Source organism: Erpetoichthys calabaricus, chromosome 7 (assembly GCF_900747795.2).
Source record: "Erpetoichthys calabaricus chromosome 7, fErpCal1.3, whole genome shotgun sequence".
Lineage (NCBI taxonomy): Eukaryota > Metazoa > Chordata > Cladistia > Polypteriformes > Polypteridae > Erpetoichthys > Erpetoichthys calabaricus.
Window position 1 is genome coordinate 150,998,012 of NC_041400.2, and position 20,523 is coordinate 151,018,534.

Sequence of the window (20,523 nt, forward strand, 5' to 3'; positions counted from 1 at the left end):
TCAGGGAAGTGAACTGAATGACAATGATTGCAAATGACATTCATTAATCCGAATGAATTTTCCTGGTGTATGTTTTCCTTGTGCCGTTTGAGAGGCGCGTTGTTGCATGTGTAGTATTTGGGACGTGTTGTTTTGGAGCTGTAATCGATTTGCCTGTGCTGTGTGAGAAGCCCGTTGTAGCCTTCCTTGCCGTTAACGTATGTCGGAGACGGGAGGTGTTTCGTTTTGAATCCGTGCCTGTTGCGATGCAGCACTTTGATTGATAGTTTGCGTAATGTGGATCTAGGATGTAGATTTGTGCATATTTGCGTTGTTGATTTGTTTCAGGGTGCACTGTTCCAATGCGATGCAGTATTTGTGCACATATGCGAAAGCAGTATGGTCCATTGCCTTTTGGTGGCCTGATATTTACTCCGGTATATGCAAAAGCAAATGAACTATTGTAGGATTTAATGCAGTTCATAAAGTTTTTACTTTTAGGTACATCGTTAGTTAGAAGCTTTAGTTGAGCTTTGCGTTTTTGGAGTCGAGACATTTTTTCTTTTAGAAATATGGATAAGTAATAAGGAGTATTGCACTCACTGTTAATATGGAGCCTTTTCTGCGGTTGAATGGTTAATAGTGCCTTATTGTAATGAGATCCACCTATGCTGCATAGCCGTCTATTTTGTTGTTTCTTTCGTGTTCGTGTGTTTGTTCCTGTTATCATTTCCTTTTCGTTTTGTACCCGTGACCGTGTATTCATGACTTGTTTCTTTCTCAGCATGCGAAATATGGATAAGTAATAAGGAGGATCGCAGTCACTGTTAATATGTTTCCTTTTCTGCAGTTGAACAGTTAATAGTGCTTTATTGTAAGGAGATCCACCTATGCTGACACCTATGCTGTCTAGTGTGAAGGTGTTGACGTTCACTTTAGAATATGTGGCTTTGGGTGTCACTTCTTATGGATGTGTGTGGGGGGGGGGGTGAGGATGGTTGTCGCGCGAGCGTCTTCTTTCTTTTTGTGTTCCTGTGTCTTGTTGAATCCCCCTCTTTGTGTGTGTCCCGTCCCTTGCTTGTAGGGTCTGTGGGGTGGTTTTGTGTTCTTTTTTTTGTGTTCCATGGGCTTGTTGAATCCCCCTCTTGGTGTGTGTCCCGTCCGGTGCCTGTAGGGGGGGGGGGGTGCCTTGCTGTTGTGCGCGAGCCTCTTTTTTTTTTTTTTTTTGGGTCTAGTTTCGTGTGCAATGTGTTTCGTGCTTTGCTTGCGTTTGAATACTTTTTTATGTGCCTTTTCCTTTTTTCGGTGCTCTTTGCGCCTCATTTCTCCATTTTTCCTGTGCTCACTCCTTTTTTCTGTGGTCTTGTCCGCCTCTCGCGGCCCCTCATCTGCCTCTCTCGCCCTCTTTTGTCCGCCTTTCTCGGCTCCTCAGCCGACTCTCGCGGACTCTTTTTGCGCCTGCGCAGTACGTCTTTTTGCAGCTACGGCCCATTGCCGGATGTGCCTGCGTCCATCATCCGGTTTAGCATTCTCGGTTAGTAATATGGATAATTGTTGGTAAAGCAATGTCTTTAAAGAAGAGATCTGTTTTCACTGTGACACTAGTTAATCCTTTTCTGTTAATCAGTTTCAAAAAAGCTAAAATATCTGAAAATGTGGTAAACATTACTCTCGATTTAACAAGGTAACAAATTGATAACAAATTTGTTGGCAACTATTTCTATCATCAGTTATTATCTATGACATCAATGTCGCATCCCTAGTATTGTATATCTGAATTAGCAGTCGTAGTAATAAATTTAGCAGCAGAGAGATGCACGTTTAGATAGAACACATTCTTTATTTTGCTTTACAATCCTTTCTGCTGATTCATTTTATTATACAGAAATTTTATTTAGGAAGCTTTCTGAACATCTAAGTTCTAATGTTTTTATTTCTGATTCAGTCACTTTGAAGATTTAGACTTGTGCTGGCAATAAACAGACTTTGAGATAAAAATGGAAGTTTATCATAAGTGATTATTTAATGCTTCACTTATCTACTTTCTCATCACAGAGATTTAATGTAATTTCACAAGGAACAATTAATAGATGAAGCTTCAGTTCATCTGGGAAAGTCTCATGCATATACAGTGGATTCAAAAAGTATTTAGACCCTTTCACTTTCTGTACACATTATTGTATATTGAATTTGCTATTTTGACCATCAATCTATATTAAATAACCCATAATGACAAAGTGAAAACATGATTTCAGAAAGGTTTGCAAATTTTAATAGAAATGAAAAACTGAAATCATTCATTTATACAAGTATTCAGACCCTTTGCAGTGGCACTTCAAATTGTGGTCATGGCAAATTTATGTCCATGTAAAAAAATGTATAACACAAAAAAAAAACGTGTAGAAAGTGAAGGGGTCTGAGTACCTTCTGAATCCACTGTATGCTCATACTTTATGATAAAGCAAATTTTGAACATATTTTTACCATTAAATACAAATGTTCAATAAAGAAACCAATATTGATTATAGTATTGATTTAAAATTTCACCTGTAATGTTTGAGGAACTAGCTAATAAACTGATAAATTACTGGTTAGTTTTATTTGGTTGTAGGTTGCTGTTAATTTTTTGGTTAAATAGTAGTCCTGTTGTCTGTTATCTGCAGAAATGTAGCTTATCTTGGAATTAACAGGGTTTGTCAGTTCAGCTAAAATAAAGATCAACAAAGTTTGTTGTATTGCTTTTGTTTCAGTACTTAACTGCCACACAGGGCAGGGCTACTAAATGCAAACAGAGAATACAAGTATAATAAATTGTCAAAGAAACATAATACACAAGTAAAGAAAATTCAACTTTAGTAATCATTGTGGTGGCATTGAAATTTACTTTAATGTGAAACCTATGGATCTGATAAAGGGGGACATTTTACTTTAATGGTTTTTTTAATCCACTTACAAATATTATTTAACTGTTTTCCTTTCTGAAATTACTTCATTTTATATTTTCATAAAATCTTTTACTGTCAGTTTTTTTTTTTATTAAATTATTTTTTTCCCCTGATATTTGAATATTCAGTTAGAAACCCAAATGACTCATTTGTAACTTTTATGTTCACTTTTTGGGTCCTACTAAAAAATCTAGCAATAGTTTTTTGTAGTTTTATTTTTTCATTTCCTTCTATTGACCTCATCCTTGCATATGGGAGAAATCATCTGTTCCGATATCTGATTTTTCTTCCTATCTACCTTATAACTCGGATCATTTAGGTTTATGGGTATTTGTAAAGTTATATTAAATTCAATTTTACAGTAATATGTATCTATATATAAGTTGTAGCTGATATTATATCTTTTTGAAAAATGTTTTGATCGAACAATTTGTCTTTTGGTTCAGGCCAAAATATGGATGTACCAAGTACGCCCCAGAAGCTTGCAGTACCGCCACCAAGTGGAAGGCCATCTCCTGCACCTGCTCAGGCACCTAGTACTACTCCAGCTGTTCCAGGACCATCACTGCAACACCAAGCTCCAACACAGTCTTCTGCTATAATTCAACTACAGCAGAAGCAGAACCGTATCACACCCCTTCAGAAACCTCAAGGTTTGGACCCAGTGGAAATACTGCAAGAACGAGAGTACAGGTAAATAATTTAGTAGAGAAACAAGAAATGTTAAATTATGTGGAACTGAATCCAAATATATATTTGCTCATGTACTTATTCAGTTTAGAGTTGCATTTTTTATTGAATGCCCTTCCTGAATATCTCGTACAGCTGGTCTAGAGGCAACTTTTCAAGAACATGGAGGCTCTCGTTAAGATCTTAGAGAGCCATAGGGTGGTCTCACAATCCGAGAGGGCAGAACGGTCCACTCATCAAAACCAGAATGGGTTGCCTTAATCTACAGGGCACACTTACAAATACACCTAAATTCAGTCATGGTAGGCTAATTTAGACCCAGTTAACTTACCTACATCTTTAAGATTTGGAAGGAAAACCAAAGTGTGATGGAAGTAAGGCAAACCATTCTGGTTTTGATGAGCGGACCGTTCTGCCCTCTCGGATTGTGAGGCCACCCTATGGCTCTCTAAGATCTTAATGAGAGCCTCCATGTTCTTGAAAAGTTGCCTCCAGACCAGCTGTGCGAGATATTCAGGAAGGGCATTCAATAAAAAATCACAGGCAACTTGTTCAACTACGTGTCGGCCATTGTTTATACTGTATCTGGCTTGAGTTGGCTGCTCTGGGTTAAAGCTGTACTCATGACACAGCCTCGCCTGCTGGTCCAGGGTTCAAGATTCAACATTTTTATTAAGGATCTCTGACTTGAGTGTGTGTGAGTGTATGAATGCAATAACATTGGTTGGCAATGTAGTGTCTTTGTTTATCTGTTGGATCTCTGTAACAATGTTTTCTGTTTTTTGTAGTTTCCTGCTGCAAATAAATTTCCCTCTGGGATAATAAAGTCTACCTAAACCTAGTGCTGGGAGGTATACCGGTTCATACCGAAAACCGTATTTTATTTTTGTTATGATATGGATTTTTCTTATACTGCAATACCGGTTTAAATAGCCTAAACAATGTTCGAAACGTGGTGCAGCAGGAAAATGTTAAGGGGGTACCTTTTTCACTGCTTCACTGCTAAACATGCATGCATCGGAGTACATGTGTTAGTGGAGGTATTGAGCGGTGAAAATGGACAGAGAACATTCTGAAACTGAAGCTGTAGCAGACGATAAAGTTGAACATGATGACACAGAAGAACTTTTGCCGAAAAAAGGAGCCGTGTCTGTTGTCTGGAGATTTTGGTTTTAAAAGGTCTATTTACTGCAAATGCTGTGGAGCTAAAGTTGTCGCCAGAGGCGGCAACACGAGCAATTTGCTGCACCACCTTAGCCGCAAATATGTTTTGGAGTACCATGAATGTATGGAATTAAGATTGGCACCCTCCACGTCCTCAGGTAAAACTGAAAAAGCTAGAGGACACTCGAGTCAGACATTACTTGTAGACGCATTTGCTAGAGGTACTGCCTACGACAAAAAAAAGCAAGCGGTGGATCGAGATAACCAACCCCATTACAATCCATATAGTTAACGTGTCAGTGGACAGAGATTGATAACATTAATAGAAAGTGTAGTTGGTTTACAAAAAATATTTACTCTTTATTCCTTTTCTAAGACATGTTCAGTGCAATACAACTTTTGACAAGCACCTCTGAATATTTTACTAAGTCTAAATGCCTCTTTGGATGGTTAAAAATATGTTATCAAAATGATAGTTTAAGTTGTTTGCAAAATTTGTTCAATAAAAAGGTTCTATATTTTGACTGCAACTGTCATGCAATGTGATTCCTTCTCTTCATTAGTGCCACCCCCTTGAAAACTATCACTTTATGGGGCCATGCAAACCTGTATTAATACTTTTGTGCGCATTAAACATTTTTTTGTACAATGTACAATTCTCATGACAGTGGAATGGGTTATTCTTAGCCAGTCTACTGCAGTAATTACAGTGGAAAATGTGGTTAACATCCACTCATGCATGGAGAAAAAAATATAGTTGAATACCGTAAAACTGGTATAATTTTGAAAAATACCGTGATATAGAATTTTGGTCATACCGCTCAGCCCTACCTAAACCTAAACATGAACTTCCTTGGTTTATTAAAACCTAATACTCTTAGTTTGATATTTTAAACTATTCAGATACAAAAGCTCAATATTGGGCCATCTATTTCTAAAGCTGCAGTTAAATTAATTTGTAAAATGTAAATACATTAATGATGCTGACAAATTATAAACAGTTTACAAATGGCTTTGGCACTTGTACTTCTTTTTTTCTTTTGGCTGTTCCCTTTAGGGTTTGCCACAGCGGATCATCTTCCTGTCCTCTGCATTTTGCTCTGTTACACCCATCCCCTGCATGTTCTCTCTCACCACACTTCCTCTTTTCCCTTGCCTGGTAGCTTGATCCTTAGCATCCTTCTCCCAATATATTCAGCATCTCTCTTCTGCACATGTTCAAACCAACGCAGTGTTGCCTCTCTGACTTTGTCCCCAAACCATCCAGCCTGAGCTGACCCTCTAATTTACTCATTTCTAATTCTGTCCATCCTCGTCACACTCAATGCAAATGCATTGGCCCTGGAACATTTGATAATATTAACAGTGACTTCTGTGGGTGGCTTATTCAAAATTCTCCATACCAATAGGTTAAAGGTTTTATCTGCAATGTATGTTAATAGGATCAAAGTTTTAAGAATATAAAACAGATGGAAATTAAGATATGTTTATAAATACTATACTATACTTTAAAAAAGCCATGAAATCCTGATAGCACAGCATTCAGTGGTCAAACACTTATGATACTTTGACTTTTAAAAAAATATATTAAAATACACAGGAAAAGCTTTTAAAGCCTTATAATATAGTTATACATGGTGTTTTCTTGGTAAAAGAAAGGTGCAAGGTGTTTTCATTGAAACTAAGACTTTGAAGCGTACCTTGCACAAGTTTATTCCACAGCTCTGTATCCCTGAAGCTAAAGGCTTGGCCATCGGCAGTAGATTTGTGTACCCTTGCAAACTGTACAAAACAATCTTGAGATTGCCCTATACGGACTTTATACATCAGCAAGTTGTGTTAAGTTGGCCTTAAGCCTTTAAATGTTTTATATGGAAAAAGTACAATTTTGTCCCTTAAATGAATACTGCACCTAAAAATAACAGTTTTCCTGTTACATACAGTACCCTGTGTTTAACGTAGTGAAGGCTGAAAAAAACTGTTAACTCCGTTCTCAATGAAAACATGAGATTAACAAAATTTCTGTTAAAATGGATGTCAGTGGGAGCCAACGTTAAACAACAGCAAATTACATGAAAAAGTCCATTAAAATAACAAAAAAAAACCAAAAACAAGCTAACTGTGACACATGATCCGCCTTTCATGTATCTAGTTGTAATAGAATATAGCGTATAGAAATAATTTCATGCTCTAAGACAAAGTTAAAAATTACTGTTGCGGGTTTCACACAGTAGTGCAAAGTTTTTTATTTGACAGAGAATTATATTAATCAATCTGCCACTTAAGATGTTCATGAAATCTATACTGCTGTTGCTTATAGCGATTTACATCTGTCGTATTGGCAACTGTACTAAGCATTACACATAGCGTTATTTCTGATTAATCTGGATTAGTATTCAGAGGGCGCATAATCGGACCTTTTTTTATTAACATACGCTATATCTAAGGCCTTTTTAAAATCATTATATAGTTATATGTCAGTTGATATATGATTTTACAGAATTAAGAGCATCTGAAATATCTAAATTTTTAATGTAGTGTTACAAACTAGATATTAAATTGTTCCTTTCATCAGCATAGGTGATGAGTGCCTCGAGTATGGGAAAGGTGCTATATAAATAAAATGAATTATTTATTATTCATTATAACATATGTATGGTTATGAAAATGTATTGAAAAAAACTGTTTGGGAATATCCATATTAAATTGAAGAGGTCTTGTACATTTAAATACAGTATTTTTATAACGATTTATAATCTACAAGGAGTCATAATTTTCCATTCATAATATAGACTAGATGAGTGTTGGAATAATGAATGTTTTTGAAACACAGTGTTTAATTTTTAATCTTATATTTTATTGTTATTACTTATGATATTGTGTGATAATGAAACTTTAAAAATGTGTGTTCTGGTATGAACTGAACACTTTTGCCTAAAATTTTAAAGTTCACATATATACATGGTTAATTTCTTTGCTTTGTCATTTTTGTAAAAGACTTCAGGCTCGGATAGCTCACAGAATCCAGGAGCTTGAGAATTTACCTGGGTCTTTACCTCCAGACCTGCGCACAAAAGCTACTGTGGAACTAAAGGCACTGAGGCTTCTTAATTTCCAGCGACAGGTACGCTTACTTTGTCATTTTTTTTTATTAATCTTTTTTAAGTTGTCATACTCCAGAAATTTTGGAATTGGTCAGATTGAAGTAGGACTAATTTGAAAGAAAAATATTACAGTAAATGAGCAATGATGAAAGTAACAGTGGTTCTTTTTATATTTGTATAGCATATGACAAGGACAGTATTATAAAGAACATATGGTCAGTAATTTTTAGTTTTTGTAGCCAGCGCAAATAAATGAAAATATAACAGAGAGGCTGAATTTCAAAGCACAGAAGCAAGCTACAAAAGATTATTCAAATTGCTTCACATGATTACAGATAAATCCAGACACTTGAATGTAGTTTTGAACAGAATTCAGAGGAATACATAATAATAATTATATTTATTATTATTATAATAATAAATAATTATTTCTCCTCGACTGGGAGAAAAATCTAACAGATGTTGCTGTGGAAAATAGGTAAGTTAGATTAAAATCAATGAGACCTGTTATTTTCAAATTATTATTGTGAAAGTTTATTTGTGCTAGGCTACTATTGGGGAAAACATAATGGTTGATGTGTTTAAATATCTGAATCAGTATAATCTAAGGTGGCCAATTTGCTGGTATTCGTTTTGATTCACTTTTATTAAGTTTTATTTCAGTGTTTTCTCAGACTTGTTCCAGGTGATCTCCTGTCTCTGTTGGGTTTCCTTGGACTACTACTCAAAATCATAATAATCCAAATGAAATTAATTACTTACTGTATTTAATGTTGTTGTTTTGGTGCCAGTATACAGTATCATATCTACACAGGAACTGAACAGTGACCTTAATGCAGAATATATGCTACTTTGGACAAAGTAAAATGGATCTTAATTATTAGTACAAACTCAAATAGCATTGTGACATATAATAGGCTTGGTGCTCAACCTTCCTGGAACAATTTTTGGAAGGTTTCTTAAAAATTGCTTCCTCAATAAAATTATGATGCACTGAGTTTGATGTAAAATTTTGGTTACCTTATTTCATGATTTATAAATGGACTGTTGGTCACAATGAAGGACAAATGGACAACACAAACAATATGTTAGCACTATGACCTTGTCTTTTTCAGGCAGTTACTTAGCTCCCAATCTAGGAGAAGCAAGTATTAAAGTAAGAAACCACTATCCATAATCTTCTTGGTAACACTTTTATGTCAGTCATTCTGATGTGCCAAAGGCATTGAATAACTTCACTTGTGATTACCATCAATAAGAGTTTAGATTTTTTTTTTGCTTGTGGGAGTTCAAGTAACAATAATAATAATAATAATAATAATAATAATAAAAAAACTTAACAGTGCAAATCTGTTTTGTTTCCAAATGAATTTTTCATAATTAAAGTTACGACAAGAAGTGGTGGCTTGTATGCGTCGGGACACAACTTTGGAGACTGCCCTTAACTCAAAGGCGTACAAACGCAGCAAACGGCAAACACTAAGAGAGGCTCGAATGACAGAGAAACTGGAGAAACAACAGAAAATTGAACAAGAAAGAAAACGTCGACAGAAGCATCAGGTAGAGTGTTCCAGACACCTTTATACATTAGAAAATAATTGCCTATTTTTAATATATTTCTTTAATTAAGTCTGAAATAAATGCTTAATATTTTCTTATATGCTGAAAAATATACCATAACCTCTTTTATACTAAATGAACCTAATAGTGTTACAATTTATGAAAATGTAGAAAATTCATATTAAAATTTATATTAGCTTTTTTGCAGTCCTTTATTTTGTTGAATTGTAGCTTATTGCTATAATTGTTCCAAAGGAATGTGTATGTTTGAATAACGTTTTACCATCATGTTCCACATGAATAGTTTCAATGCTTTACTTGGTAACATTTGTGGTATATCTTTTCTCCTACTAAGGATACATAAATCTCTCATCTTTTAAGAAAACAGTTACATTGAAGTATCATTTTATTTATCCATCCAACCCACTATACCCTAACTACAGGGTCACAGGGGTTTGCTGGAGCCAATCCCAGCCAACACAGGGTGCAAGGCAGGAAACAAACCCCGGGCAGGGTACCAGCCCACCACAGTAATTTTATTTAGCCACTCTTAAAGATGTAATATTTGAAAAAAGCAGTTTGGCTATCCCTGAAGTCACTTTTTCTGTGACTAATATTTTATACCTTATTTAAGCAAGTTTTACCAAAATTATAACAGCAATAATTGTAAATATTTTTCATTAGTACTTAGTAGCTTACAATGAAAAATACAATAGATAAATGGGAACTTCAACATTACAACTTACTTCTGCAGGATTAAAATCTGATGAAAGTGTTTTTGGAAGAATAAAGTTATGATTTAGTATATAGTAAAATTTGTTTATTTACAGTGTACTAATTTATTTTAAACGTAATATTATTAGAATGGAATAGATTTAATGAAGTTTGAATTTTCTCAGATCTGCATCTCAGTGCTACTTTCTGCTTTATATTTAATTTCAGGAATATCTAAACAGCATCCTGCAACATGCAAAGGACTTTAAAGAATACCATCGTTCAGTTACAGGCAAAATTCAAAAGCTCTCCAAGGCAGTTGCTACTTGGCATACCAACACAGAGAGAGAGCAGAAAAAAGAAACGGAGCGAATAGAAAAAGAAAGAATGAGGAGACTAATGGTATGCTGTTAATATTTTAAGTTATGCATTTTATCTGCCTGCTTTTTAAAAATGACCCATTTTTTCGTATTTATTTTGTACAAGATAAAATATAAAAGGAAGATTTATATTCCTTGTGATAAAAGTTTGAGGATTTTTAGAGGTTTTGCTTGCTCGCATCAGACCTCTTAAGTTTTAATTCTTAGTCTTATTTGTTAGTATTACATTATTCCATATTACAAATAATTTACAAGAATTACTTTTCATTCTTGATAAAAGAAAATAATTTTTAGCCATGCAAAACCCGTAACCTTTATTTGTTCCAACCTATAGGCAGAAGATGAAGAAGGCTACCGTAAATTGATTGATCAAAAGAAAGACAAACGCTTGGCATACCTCTTGCAACAGACAGATGAGTATGTTGCTAATCTTACTGATCTTGTATATGAACATAAGGCAGCACAGGCAGCTAAAGAAAAGAAGAAAAAGAGAAAAAAGAAGAAGGTATATTGTTTCATTAAACATTCTGTGAGCCTATTTATTATTTACTAATTTGTTCATGTTTTTGATAATTTTAAACATATGCATTGTTTTAATTCACAGAAGCCTGAGGAAATTGCAGAAGGAATGTCTACAGGTCTAGGCCCTGATGGAGAGGTATGTATTTGTGTGCATGTACGTGTGTGTATACACACATACCCACACACTACCGGTCAAAAGTTTTTCTTCAAATTTAATCAGTTCAACTTCAATGAATGACTAAAAATGGTGAAAAATTAAGCAGTAAACTGCTGGAAGTTTAAATTTAAAGTTTTGTTAACAAAAATGCAGAGTTGGAACAAACTGTGTAACTACACCCTCTGAAGTACTACTTGGACAACATTACACTGTAGAAAGTTGTGAATTCCAGTGATAATAGTAAGAAATTGACAATAACAAATTAAATGAGGCAGAGCATTATTATCCTTAGAAATGTAGGCCTTTCATTTAGAGAAACAGCAAAATAAAGCTCAAAATGTCAGTGAGTATAGTGTCCTACACAATCCAAAGGCAATTGCTAACTGGAAAAACTCTGATAGAAAGAAATCTGGCAGACCAAAAAATCACAACCCCATCAGAAGAGGAGTTTCAGGGGATTACCAGCTTGCGTGAAATGTGCCTCATAGCACAGTAGGTTCAAGCACAGCTTAACAGTGGTCGAAAAAAGCAACTCTCAGTTTCTTCTGTGAAGAGGAGACTTTGTGAGCAGGTTTGACAGGGTGAGTGGCAGTAAGAAAGCCATTCCTTAAAGGACAAAATAAGAAAGCAAGGCTTTCCTGGGCCATTAAATGCTGGGTGTGGACTACTGCAGATAGGAAGAAATGTGTAATGGAACGATGAATCAAAATATGAAATCTTGTGTTTGTACGCTGTCGAGTTGGTGAAAGCATAGTTCCTCATTGTTTGGCACCAACCGTCAAAGATTGAGGAAATGTGATGGCCTGTGGTTTTCTTGCTGGAGGCAGAGTTGGTGACTTAAATAGAGTGACTGGCATTCTGAATCAAAGGGGTTACCACAGCATTTTGTAGCACCACACGATATCTTCTGGTCTGCATCTAGCAGGTCACGGGTTCATCCTACAGCAAGGAAGTGACCCAAAACATCATTCTAGGCTATGTCAGAACTATGTTAAAAGAAGAGAAAAAGATGTTACACTTCAAAACATGGACCGGCCAGCGCAGTCTCCATACTTAAACCCCATTGAGTTAGTTTGGAATGTACTGGACAAAAGGGTAAAAGGAAAGCAACCTGCAAGTGCATTAAATTTGTGGGAACTTCTGCAACAGTGTTGGGAAGATCTTTCTGAGCAATATTTGATTTTTGTTAAAGAAACGCATTTGGCTGTTATATCGACAGAAAGTGGCTACTTTGATTTAACCAAAAATTTGAATTAAATGTTATACACTTAATGTTTCCTTGACTTTTTGTTTATTTACCATTGTTTATTTGTTCTATGTCTTGAATTCATTAAATATTAGGACATTAAACTGCATGCATTTCCACAAAAATTGAAAAAAATATATATAAATAAACACACACTACTGGTGTATATAAATATAAAAAATACAGCCAAGTGAAAAAGTCCTTACAGAGTCCTAAAATTTAGATAAATCTAATCTTGCGGACAAATGTCAAGGACTGTTTTGCCTAAAATAAGTCTATTGACCTGGTCATTTCAAAACCCTGATTCTTTTCTCTTTAGTTATAGCCTGCAGATATGCTTAGGATCATTCTGGTGTTCTAGTTTTTGAAGGTTAGAGATGATTTGCACCACTATCACTCACTTTACACTGTATGGCAGTATCTGTCATGATAGAAGGAGATAAAAAGGGGAAAAAAACTTTAAACAACATTTGGAAATTAATGCCCAAGGGAGGATGATTTCCAAAAAATAAAACTTGCATTGAATATTCATATATTCTGTGTACTGCAGTATGTACGTGTATGTTTTTTTCTATGTATTGTTCTAAATAACTAAAGAAATTTATGGAACTTTTTTTTAACAGTAGATTATTTGTTGTGGGTGAAATTGGCTACTTTTTCTTACAATAGCCAAGCTATTTAATTATTTTTCTTTTTTCTATAACACTGTGTTGCTAGTGTAGAGTGCTTTTTATAATTAAAACAACAAACAAAGGTTTGCATAATGTGAGGGCATACTTTATTCACATTTGTGTTTATTGGAAAGTGATTCTTAAATGGTTAATTTAATAAAAATGGTGTTTTAGGGGAAGAACCATAGGAAAAGGGAATGTCATTTATGAGCTTCAAATATTTTCAGAATTTGTGAACTTTGAAATGAAAACGGTACAGCAATATGCATGAATCGTGCAAGATAATTTTAACTTAATTTACTGTACTTCTTACAGCCAATAGATGAAAGCAGTCAGATGAGTGAACTTCCAGTTAAAGTTATCCAGACTGAAACTGGCAAAGTACTACAGGGAACAGACGCACCTAAGTCCAGTCAGTTAGAAGCTTGGCTTGAAATGAACCCTGGGTATGTACAACACTATCCTAAAATTGTATGTATGTATGTATGTATGTATGTATGTATGTATGTATGTATGTATTTGCTGGATAAATGTTTTACATTTAAAACTGCAGTACCAACCTTGCTAGTGTCCTTGGAGTTCATGAGGCGGATTTGTTTATAAATTCTGTACAGTTTGAGGGAGTTACTTTGTTCTACCTAAGTTAAGTTAGCAGTTTACAAAATGGCTGCAAGACTTTACTCATGTTTGAAAGATTTAGAAAAAATAAGGAGGCAATATCATGAAAGGAAAGCCATGCAACATGATAGTTATATTAGTTATTGGTACAGAATTTTTTTTTCCCCCATATAACCTTCATGACTTTAGAAGAACATTGCAACATTTATATTGTAATTTTTACATTTGTTGCCATCATTGTCACACATATATACTATCTATTTCATATATAATGCATAATTACACATTGGAAATTTATTTTTCATTTTAGAATTACATATGGTCTTTTTTTAATAACAAAATGCATGTTTAATTATTTAATCAATTAAAAGTATTCTGCTCTGGTTATTATAGAAAACCTTTTTACATTAGCAGGCATATAATAGGTGTTGTAGTTTTCCACATAAGAGTGTTTAGTGGCCCAGAAACTTCCAGAGTTGGAATTGTTAGGATCATGTTTTATATTCTGTTGGAACATCAGGAGATTATTAAATTTGCTTTGATTCTTAATTGATGTTTTCTTCCCCTTTATGTGATTTGACAACTTTAGAATCATATTTGAGAGATTTAGAAAATAAGATGGCAATAATATGAAAGTAAAGCAATATGAGATGCTACTCATATTACTTATTGGTACAAAAATTTTTTCTTACTATCTGCAATATCTTTGACATTATTTTAATTTTACCTAGTGTTTGTAAAGTACTGTTATATTTATGAATACAGTCTCAAATTTTGTATTGTAATCTTTACAGTAAGTGCAGCCCACAGACATACATCTCTTTTATATATAATGCATAATTACACCTTTGCCACTTGTTATGTGCCCTTTTTTTGTTACTAATTTCTTTATGATAGCTTTATCTATTCTGGCCTTTATTAGTGGTTTTATTGTGTTTTAGATATGAAGTTGCCCCAAGATCAGACAGTGAAGAAAGTGGATCTGAATTTGAGGAAGAGGTGAGCTATGTTTTTTTTTTTTTTTTATAATTTATCTTTTTGAAAATAAATTATTTCATTCATTAACCTTTTAACATAGCTTTATTATTTTGATAGAAATAATTGTATGCACAGATTTTTCTTTGATTAAAGATACCATAAAGCAAGCTACATTCTGTAACATTATATATCTTTATAGATGTAGTGTATGAAACAATGTTTAAATAGAGTCTTTATTAGCAATAATCTAATGTAGATTACAAATACAAAATATACATTGTTTATTGCCAGAGAACACTTTTTTTTTTCCAGGAAAATAAAGCCCATGAAACATTTTAGATACTTTAACACAATAATTTTGATTTGTTTCATATTTATAAAATTATTATGTGCGCCTTCTCTGCTCTATTTAAATGGTCCACAGAATGCTTTTGTTTATTTACTGACTTAATTACTGTACTTGGATGTCTGGCTTCAGGCAATGGTGATAGGAATCTGGATCTGGGGTACATTTCACTGAAATGATCAGTCTCAGTGAATAATGAACAAAATAGTCAATGACATAGATAAAGAGCAAAAACAATGAGGGTTCTACCTCTGAGCAGCCTGTTATTACTGAGATGGTCCAAGGGGTTCATGTCCGCCCCCAAAAGACCATATAGACCTGCGACTTGGCTTCTTGGATGGCGCTGTCTGAAAAGGTGTCTCAAGTTTAGCTGAAAAAGTTTTCTGGGATAGCTGTTGCTGGCACTAAGGAGTGATTTGCCTTCCCACTTTAAAGAATGTGACTGATTACGCAGTGAGTTGGATTAGTTAACTCGTTATGTACTCAAAAAGTCTATAGGTGTTTAAGCTGCAAATAGCTCATTTTGTGCTAATCAGTGGTCTTCATTATAGTTTTATATTTATATTGCAACATTGACCTATTGTTTTTTATTATTGTTAATACTATTATTATTATTATTTTTACATTTGTTTATCACTGCAATTTGCCAGCAGCTGCATCATTATCTGTGTCCTGACCAGGGACTCAAGGTTTAACCCTGCACTTTACCCTGATGGGAACCACTCACATTCTTCATAATCTTCTGTACTTTTTGAGCTATGTGGTGTTCTGTCAGCTCCTGCAGATTTTTTTTCTTCTGCTCACTCTTGTTCGTGAGTGGTAGTGCCCAACAGATGTGTTTTTTTTTGTGATCTGCTTGGGATGACCTCTGTCACTGTAACAGAATTGCAGGGTAAAGTTCAAATAAAAAATGTCTTTATTTGGACATTTGAGTCAGTTCCCTTGTTAATTTCCAAAAGAGATTATGCAGTACTGCAGTTGCAAAGGGTTTTGGGAAACACTTTGTAATTAATGAACAATCTTATGCATAAGATAACAAACTACTTAGCATTGCAAAACTTTCAGGAAATGCACCCCTAATTCGTGATCAGCAGTTCAGCTTACCATTTTACCTGCATGGCAACAGTTAAAACAATTGTGGACTTAAAAAAGAGAGCTTATTGTTATTGGAAAGCAGGTTATATTTTTTTTTTACTTATTGAATATTCTTGGCCATCATGTCTAAGATACTGTACTTAAAAATTTAAAAACAATAATGGAAGCAGCATTTACTTTCTCATATTGAATCCAGTTGAAAGACTGTTGTTTTGAGTTTTGGAACCCAGACAGAGCTTTGATCCCACACTCCTCAGCAATCCATAGTAGAAAGAAATTTTTACTTGCATGCCACTTTAATCAATCATGTGTATTGTAGAATGCCTTGCTTAGCACATCATTCCAAGATGCTGTGTTGTTTTTATCTGTGGTAAAGTTAATGATCATACATATAGCTGAATAGTATGCTTTAAGAAGCTCAGATGTGGATCCTGCAGACAATATGTGCAGCTTAAGGCTTAACCCTTTTTGTCTGAATGGGCATTGCAATTCTCTTGAGCTTTTCAGTGCATAAAGGTATGGCTATAACGCTAATGTACTAAATTTTTAAAAGTTTTCATCAAAAAGTCTTCATCAGAAGAAAGCATTAGGGAATTCCTGCTATGCACTGTTAAATATGTGCTATATTGTGTAATTGTGTACTTTTTTGCCTTTTTAACATTGTTCTTCATATACACTGTATATATTTACACTTTACCAACCCTAGTAATAACAGATTATAGTATGTAAAATTTAGGATATAGAAAATTGATGAAATATTGACAAATGTAACATGCCTTAAAATATTTCTGAGCATGGCTCTATCACAAATGGATGCTAGTTGTAATTAATCAGCAGATTTTGTTTGTCTTTGCAAAGGATGAAGATGAAGAACAATCTAGACCAGAATCTGAGGAGAAGAAGATTATTGATCCTAACAGTGATGAAGTTTCAGAGAATGCTGCAAAACATATAATTGAGTATGTATCTGTATTTTTTAATGACAGTAACTGCTTTTTTTCCTGTTTGTAATTGCACTATAACTGCCAAGGCTATTATACAGTCAAGTGAAAAAGAAAGTATACTCTTACAGTTCCATAGTGTTACGTATCATGACATAATGATGAAACATCGGTTCCTTACCAGGTTCTAAAATTATTTAAATATAACCTCAGGTGTAAAATAACACACACCAGAGTCCACCATGTCATTTTTTATTTAACTAAAATGAAGACAAAATGGAGGACACGTGTGAAAAACTAAGTAACACCCCATGAATCAAAAGATTTTTGCTAAAGGTGGTGCTACAATAACTTGAAGTAATCCTTTTCTGTATGAATTTATCAGTCTCTCACATCATTGTGGAACAGTTTTGGCCCACTCTTTACAATGTTGCTTTAGTTCATTGAGGGTTGTGGGCTTTCGTTTATGGACAGCTCTCTTAGGGTCGCACCACAGCATTTCAATCAGGTTGAGGTCTGGACTTTGACTGGGCCATTGCAACACCTTGATTCTTTTCTTTTTCAGACATTCTGTTGTATATTTTTGGTGTGCTTGGGATCATTGCCCTGCTGCATGACCCAATTTCGGCCAAGCTTTAGCTGTCGTATAGATGGCCACACATTTGATTCTAAAATACTTTGATGTACAGAGGAACTCAGGATCAACACAACGACTGCAAGGTTCCCAGATGCTATGGCTTCAAAATAAGCCCAGATCATTACTCCTGATGTGCTGATACGCTGTGTTTGATTTTTGCCAAACGTGGAGCTGTGCATTATGGCCAGAAATCTCCACTTTGGTCTCATCTGTCCAAAAGACATTGATCCAGATGTCTTGTGGTTTGTTCAAATGCTGATTTGCAAACACAAGCCTTGCTACCATTTTCTTTTTAGAGAGAACCAGTTTCTCCTGGCAACCCTTCCAAACAACCCATACTTGTTTAGTCTTTTTCTAATTGTACTGTCATGAACTTCAACATGCTAATTGAGGCCTGTAGAGTCTGAGATGTAGCTCTTAGGTTTTTTGCAGTTCCTCAGAGCATTACACGGTCTGACTTTGGGTGAATTTCCTGGGATGTCTACTCCTGGAAAGATTGGCAATTGTCTTGAATGTTTTCCACTTGTAAATAATCTTTCTCACTGTAGAATGATGGACTTCAAACTGTTTGGAAATGGCTTTATAACCGTTCCCAGATTGATGGGCAGTAATAATTGCTTCTCTAAGATCATGGCTGATGTCTTTCCACCTTGGCATTGTGTTAACACACATTTGAATGCTCCAGACCAGCAAACTGCTGAAACCTCTGAATTTATAGAGATGGTTACACTTGCTGATGATCGGTTAATCAAGTGCTATTGATTAGCAGCACCTGGCTGCTACTTACGCTCTTAATTTCTATTGCAGCAGTAAGGGACAACTTCATTTTTCACACACTACTTCTGCATTTTGGCTTAGTTTTTGTTAAATAAGTACTAACACAATGTAATATGTCATGTGTTGTTTTTCATCTGATATTTTATTTACCTAATGTTAGGACCTGCTAAGGACTAGATGATTTTATATTCTATCCTGATATGTAAAACCTTAGAATTGAAAGCGGGTGTATTTTCTTTTCCACATAAATGTATTTTGTAGCTTTCACATTTTACCATTTCAACAAAAATAATTTATCAAGCCTCAACTTTTCCATGAACCTTTCCAAGTGAAAGGGCTTTATACAGAAGAGCGAGGAATACATACGCTCTTCTATAGCTAAATCAGCCATCTTGTTTGTGATCCTTAAGTTAAACTGATAGAAAATAAATTCTGTAGGTTATTAATTAGTGTTCAGTGAACATTACATATAGGGTATCTAATCCATTTTAGTTATTTTTAGCATACTAACCAGCTCATTAATCAGTAGTATTTTACTCAGCACAAAATAAGACTAATAAAAATAATAATAATAGAAAATAGTATGATGAATTAAATTGGTAGGTTTATTTATAATTATAAGCAGAAACTATTTAAATGGAAAAGTGTCAGATGTACACACATTAATACCTTTCATCTTTTGGCATCTTGAAGAAGCATGATCAAATGGTGAATTTAAGTAATTTATACCACTGTTTTTAAATGAGTTTTGCTTATTGTAAATTGAATACGCAAGGTTTCTCACACTGTCAATACATTTTTCATGTAATGACTGCATATACAAAGTGATTAACCATTATGAAAATGTAGGGAGGTTTATGATAATTTATTTACTGAAGACAATAGCAGTTCAAAAAATGCTATATTTAGTAATGCTGTAGACAAAATGAGAATGTTCTTAGAAAAACCTACACATACTTTACTCTAGCAGAATTTGAGTGGTTATCTGCATACAGAAGAATATTCATAGACAAAAATTACTCCTTTAGTCCTTAAGTTTGTGAAGATGTTGACATCTTAATATTGACTACAAAATAATATCAAATATTGTCTGCATCATAACAGCAGAATATACTTCTCTAAAGCAAGAGGTAACAACAAAAAACAAAACAAACAAAGAAAACACTTAATTATTGATATTTACTGGATACCTTCTCTTACAATCATATAAAGGTTTAAATTTATGGTTAAAAATCTAGATTCCATAATTATTAAACATTCCTACTTTATTTTAATATATCTAAAAACATTTTTACTAGGTCAGCCAAACAGGATGTTGATGATGAATACAGCATGCAGACTGGAGAAAGAGGTGCACAGTCCTACTATGGAGTTGCTCATGCAGTTACTGAAAGGGTGGAAAAACAATCAAGTCTTCTGATTAATGGATCTTTGAAGCACTATCAGGTATTTACAGATATGCTTGTGTACTAGTTATTAAATGTATCTTTATGTAAACATAATGGACTATAACATTTTTCTTTTGTTCTATTAAATAGACCAAGCACCAGTTTTCATTGTCTAGGAACACAACATGGACAATAAGCTTATGAATACCTTTATCCAGTGCGGCCCAGTTATATTGTTAATTCTTGTAATAGCCATATATTGTTATATCTGTAATGGGTCAAATACCTGTTGGTTCGCCAAAAAATATATGGCTATTACTAGGATTTAAGACTTATTTATTGTGAATGTGGGTGCCATCTAAAATGTTAGTAATGTAGGTTGCATCAGAGCATAAACAATAGAATAATACCAGAACAACATATTGTTGTTTTCTTTAAAACTTGGTCTTTTTCTGTACTTTCTAATACTACAGCAGACAAGTCTGGGTTTATACTGGAAGGAACGCACAGGTTCGAACACCACCTGCCTAGGAAAGCCATTCACATATTTTGCCAGCATGATTATAAAAACATGTTAACTAATGTCAGATATACAAAATTAGCTGCTGGAA

General features: G+C 34.3%; 1 protein-coding gene across 3 annotated transcripts in view; it reads left to right on the forward strand.

Annotated features, from left to right (window-relative positions):
- smarca2 (SWI/SNF related, matrix associated, actin dependent regulator of chromatin, subfamily a, member 2) overlaps window positions 1-20,523 on the forward strand; it is a 161,887-nt gene that overhangs the window by 53,684 nt on the left and 87,680 nt on the right. For all 3 annotated transcript variants that reach the window (XM_051929541.1, XM_051929540.1, XM_051929542.1), the window contains 10 exons: window positions 3,371-3,617; window positions 7,776-7,902; window positions 9,269-9,442; window positions 10,385-10,558; window positions 10,871-11,041; window positions 11,141-11,194; window positions 13,448-13,578; window positions 14,692-14,749; window positions 17,028-17,128; window positions 19,823-19,970. In XM_051929541.1, coding sequence (XP_051785501.1) covers window positions 3,371-3,617; window positions 7,776-7,902; window positions 9,269-9,442; window positions 10,385-10,558; window positions 10,871-11,041; window positions 11,141-11,194; window positions 13,448-13,578; window positions 14,692-14,749; window positions 17,028-17,128; window positions 19,823-19,970 — 1,385 coding nt within the window. The remainder of the gene's footprint in view (window positions 1-3,370; window positions 3,618-7,775; window positions 7,903-9,268; window positions 9,443-10,384; window positions 10,559-10,870; window positions 11,042-11,140; window positions 11,195-13,447; window positions 13,579-14,691; window positions 14,750-17,027; window positions 17,129-19,822; window positions 19,971-20,523) is intronic.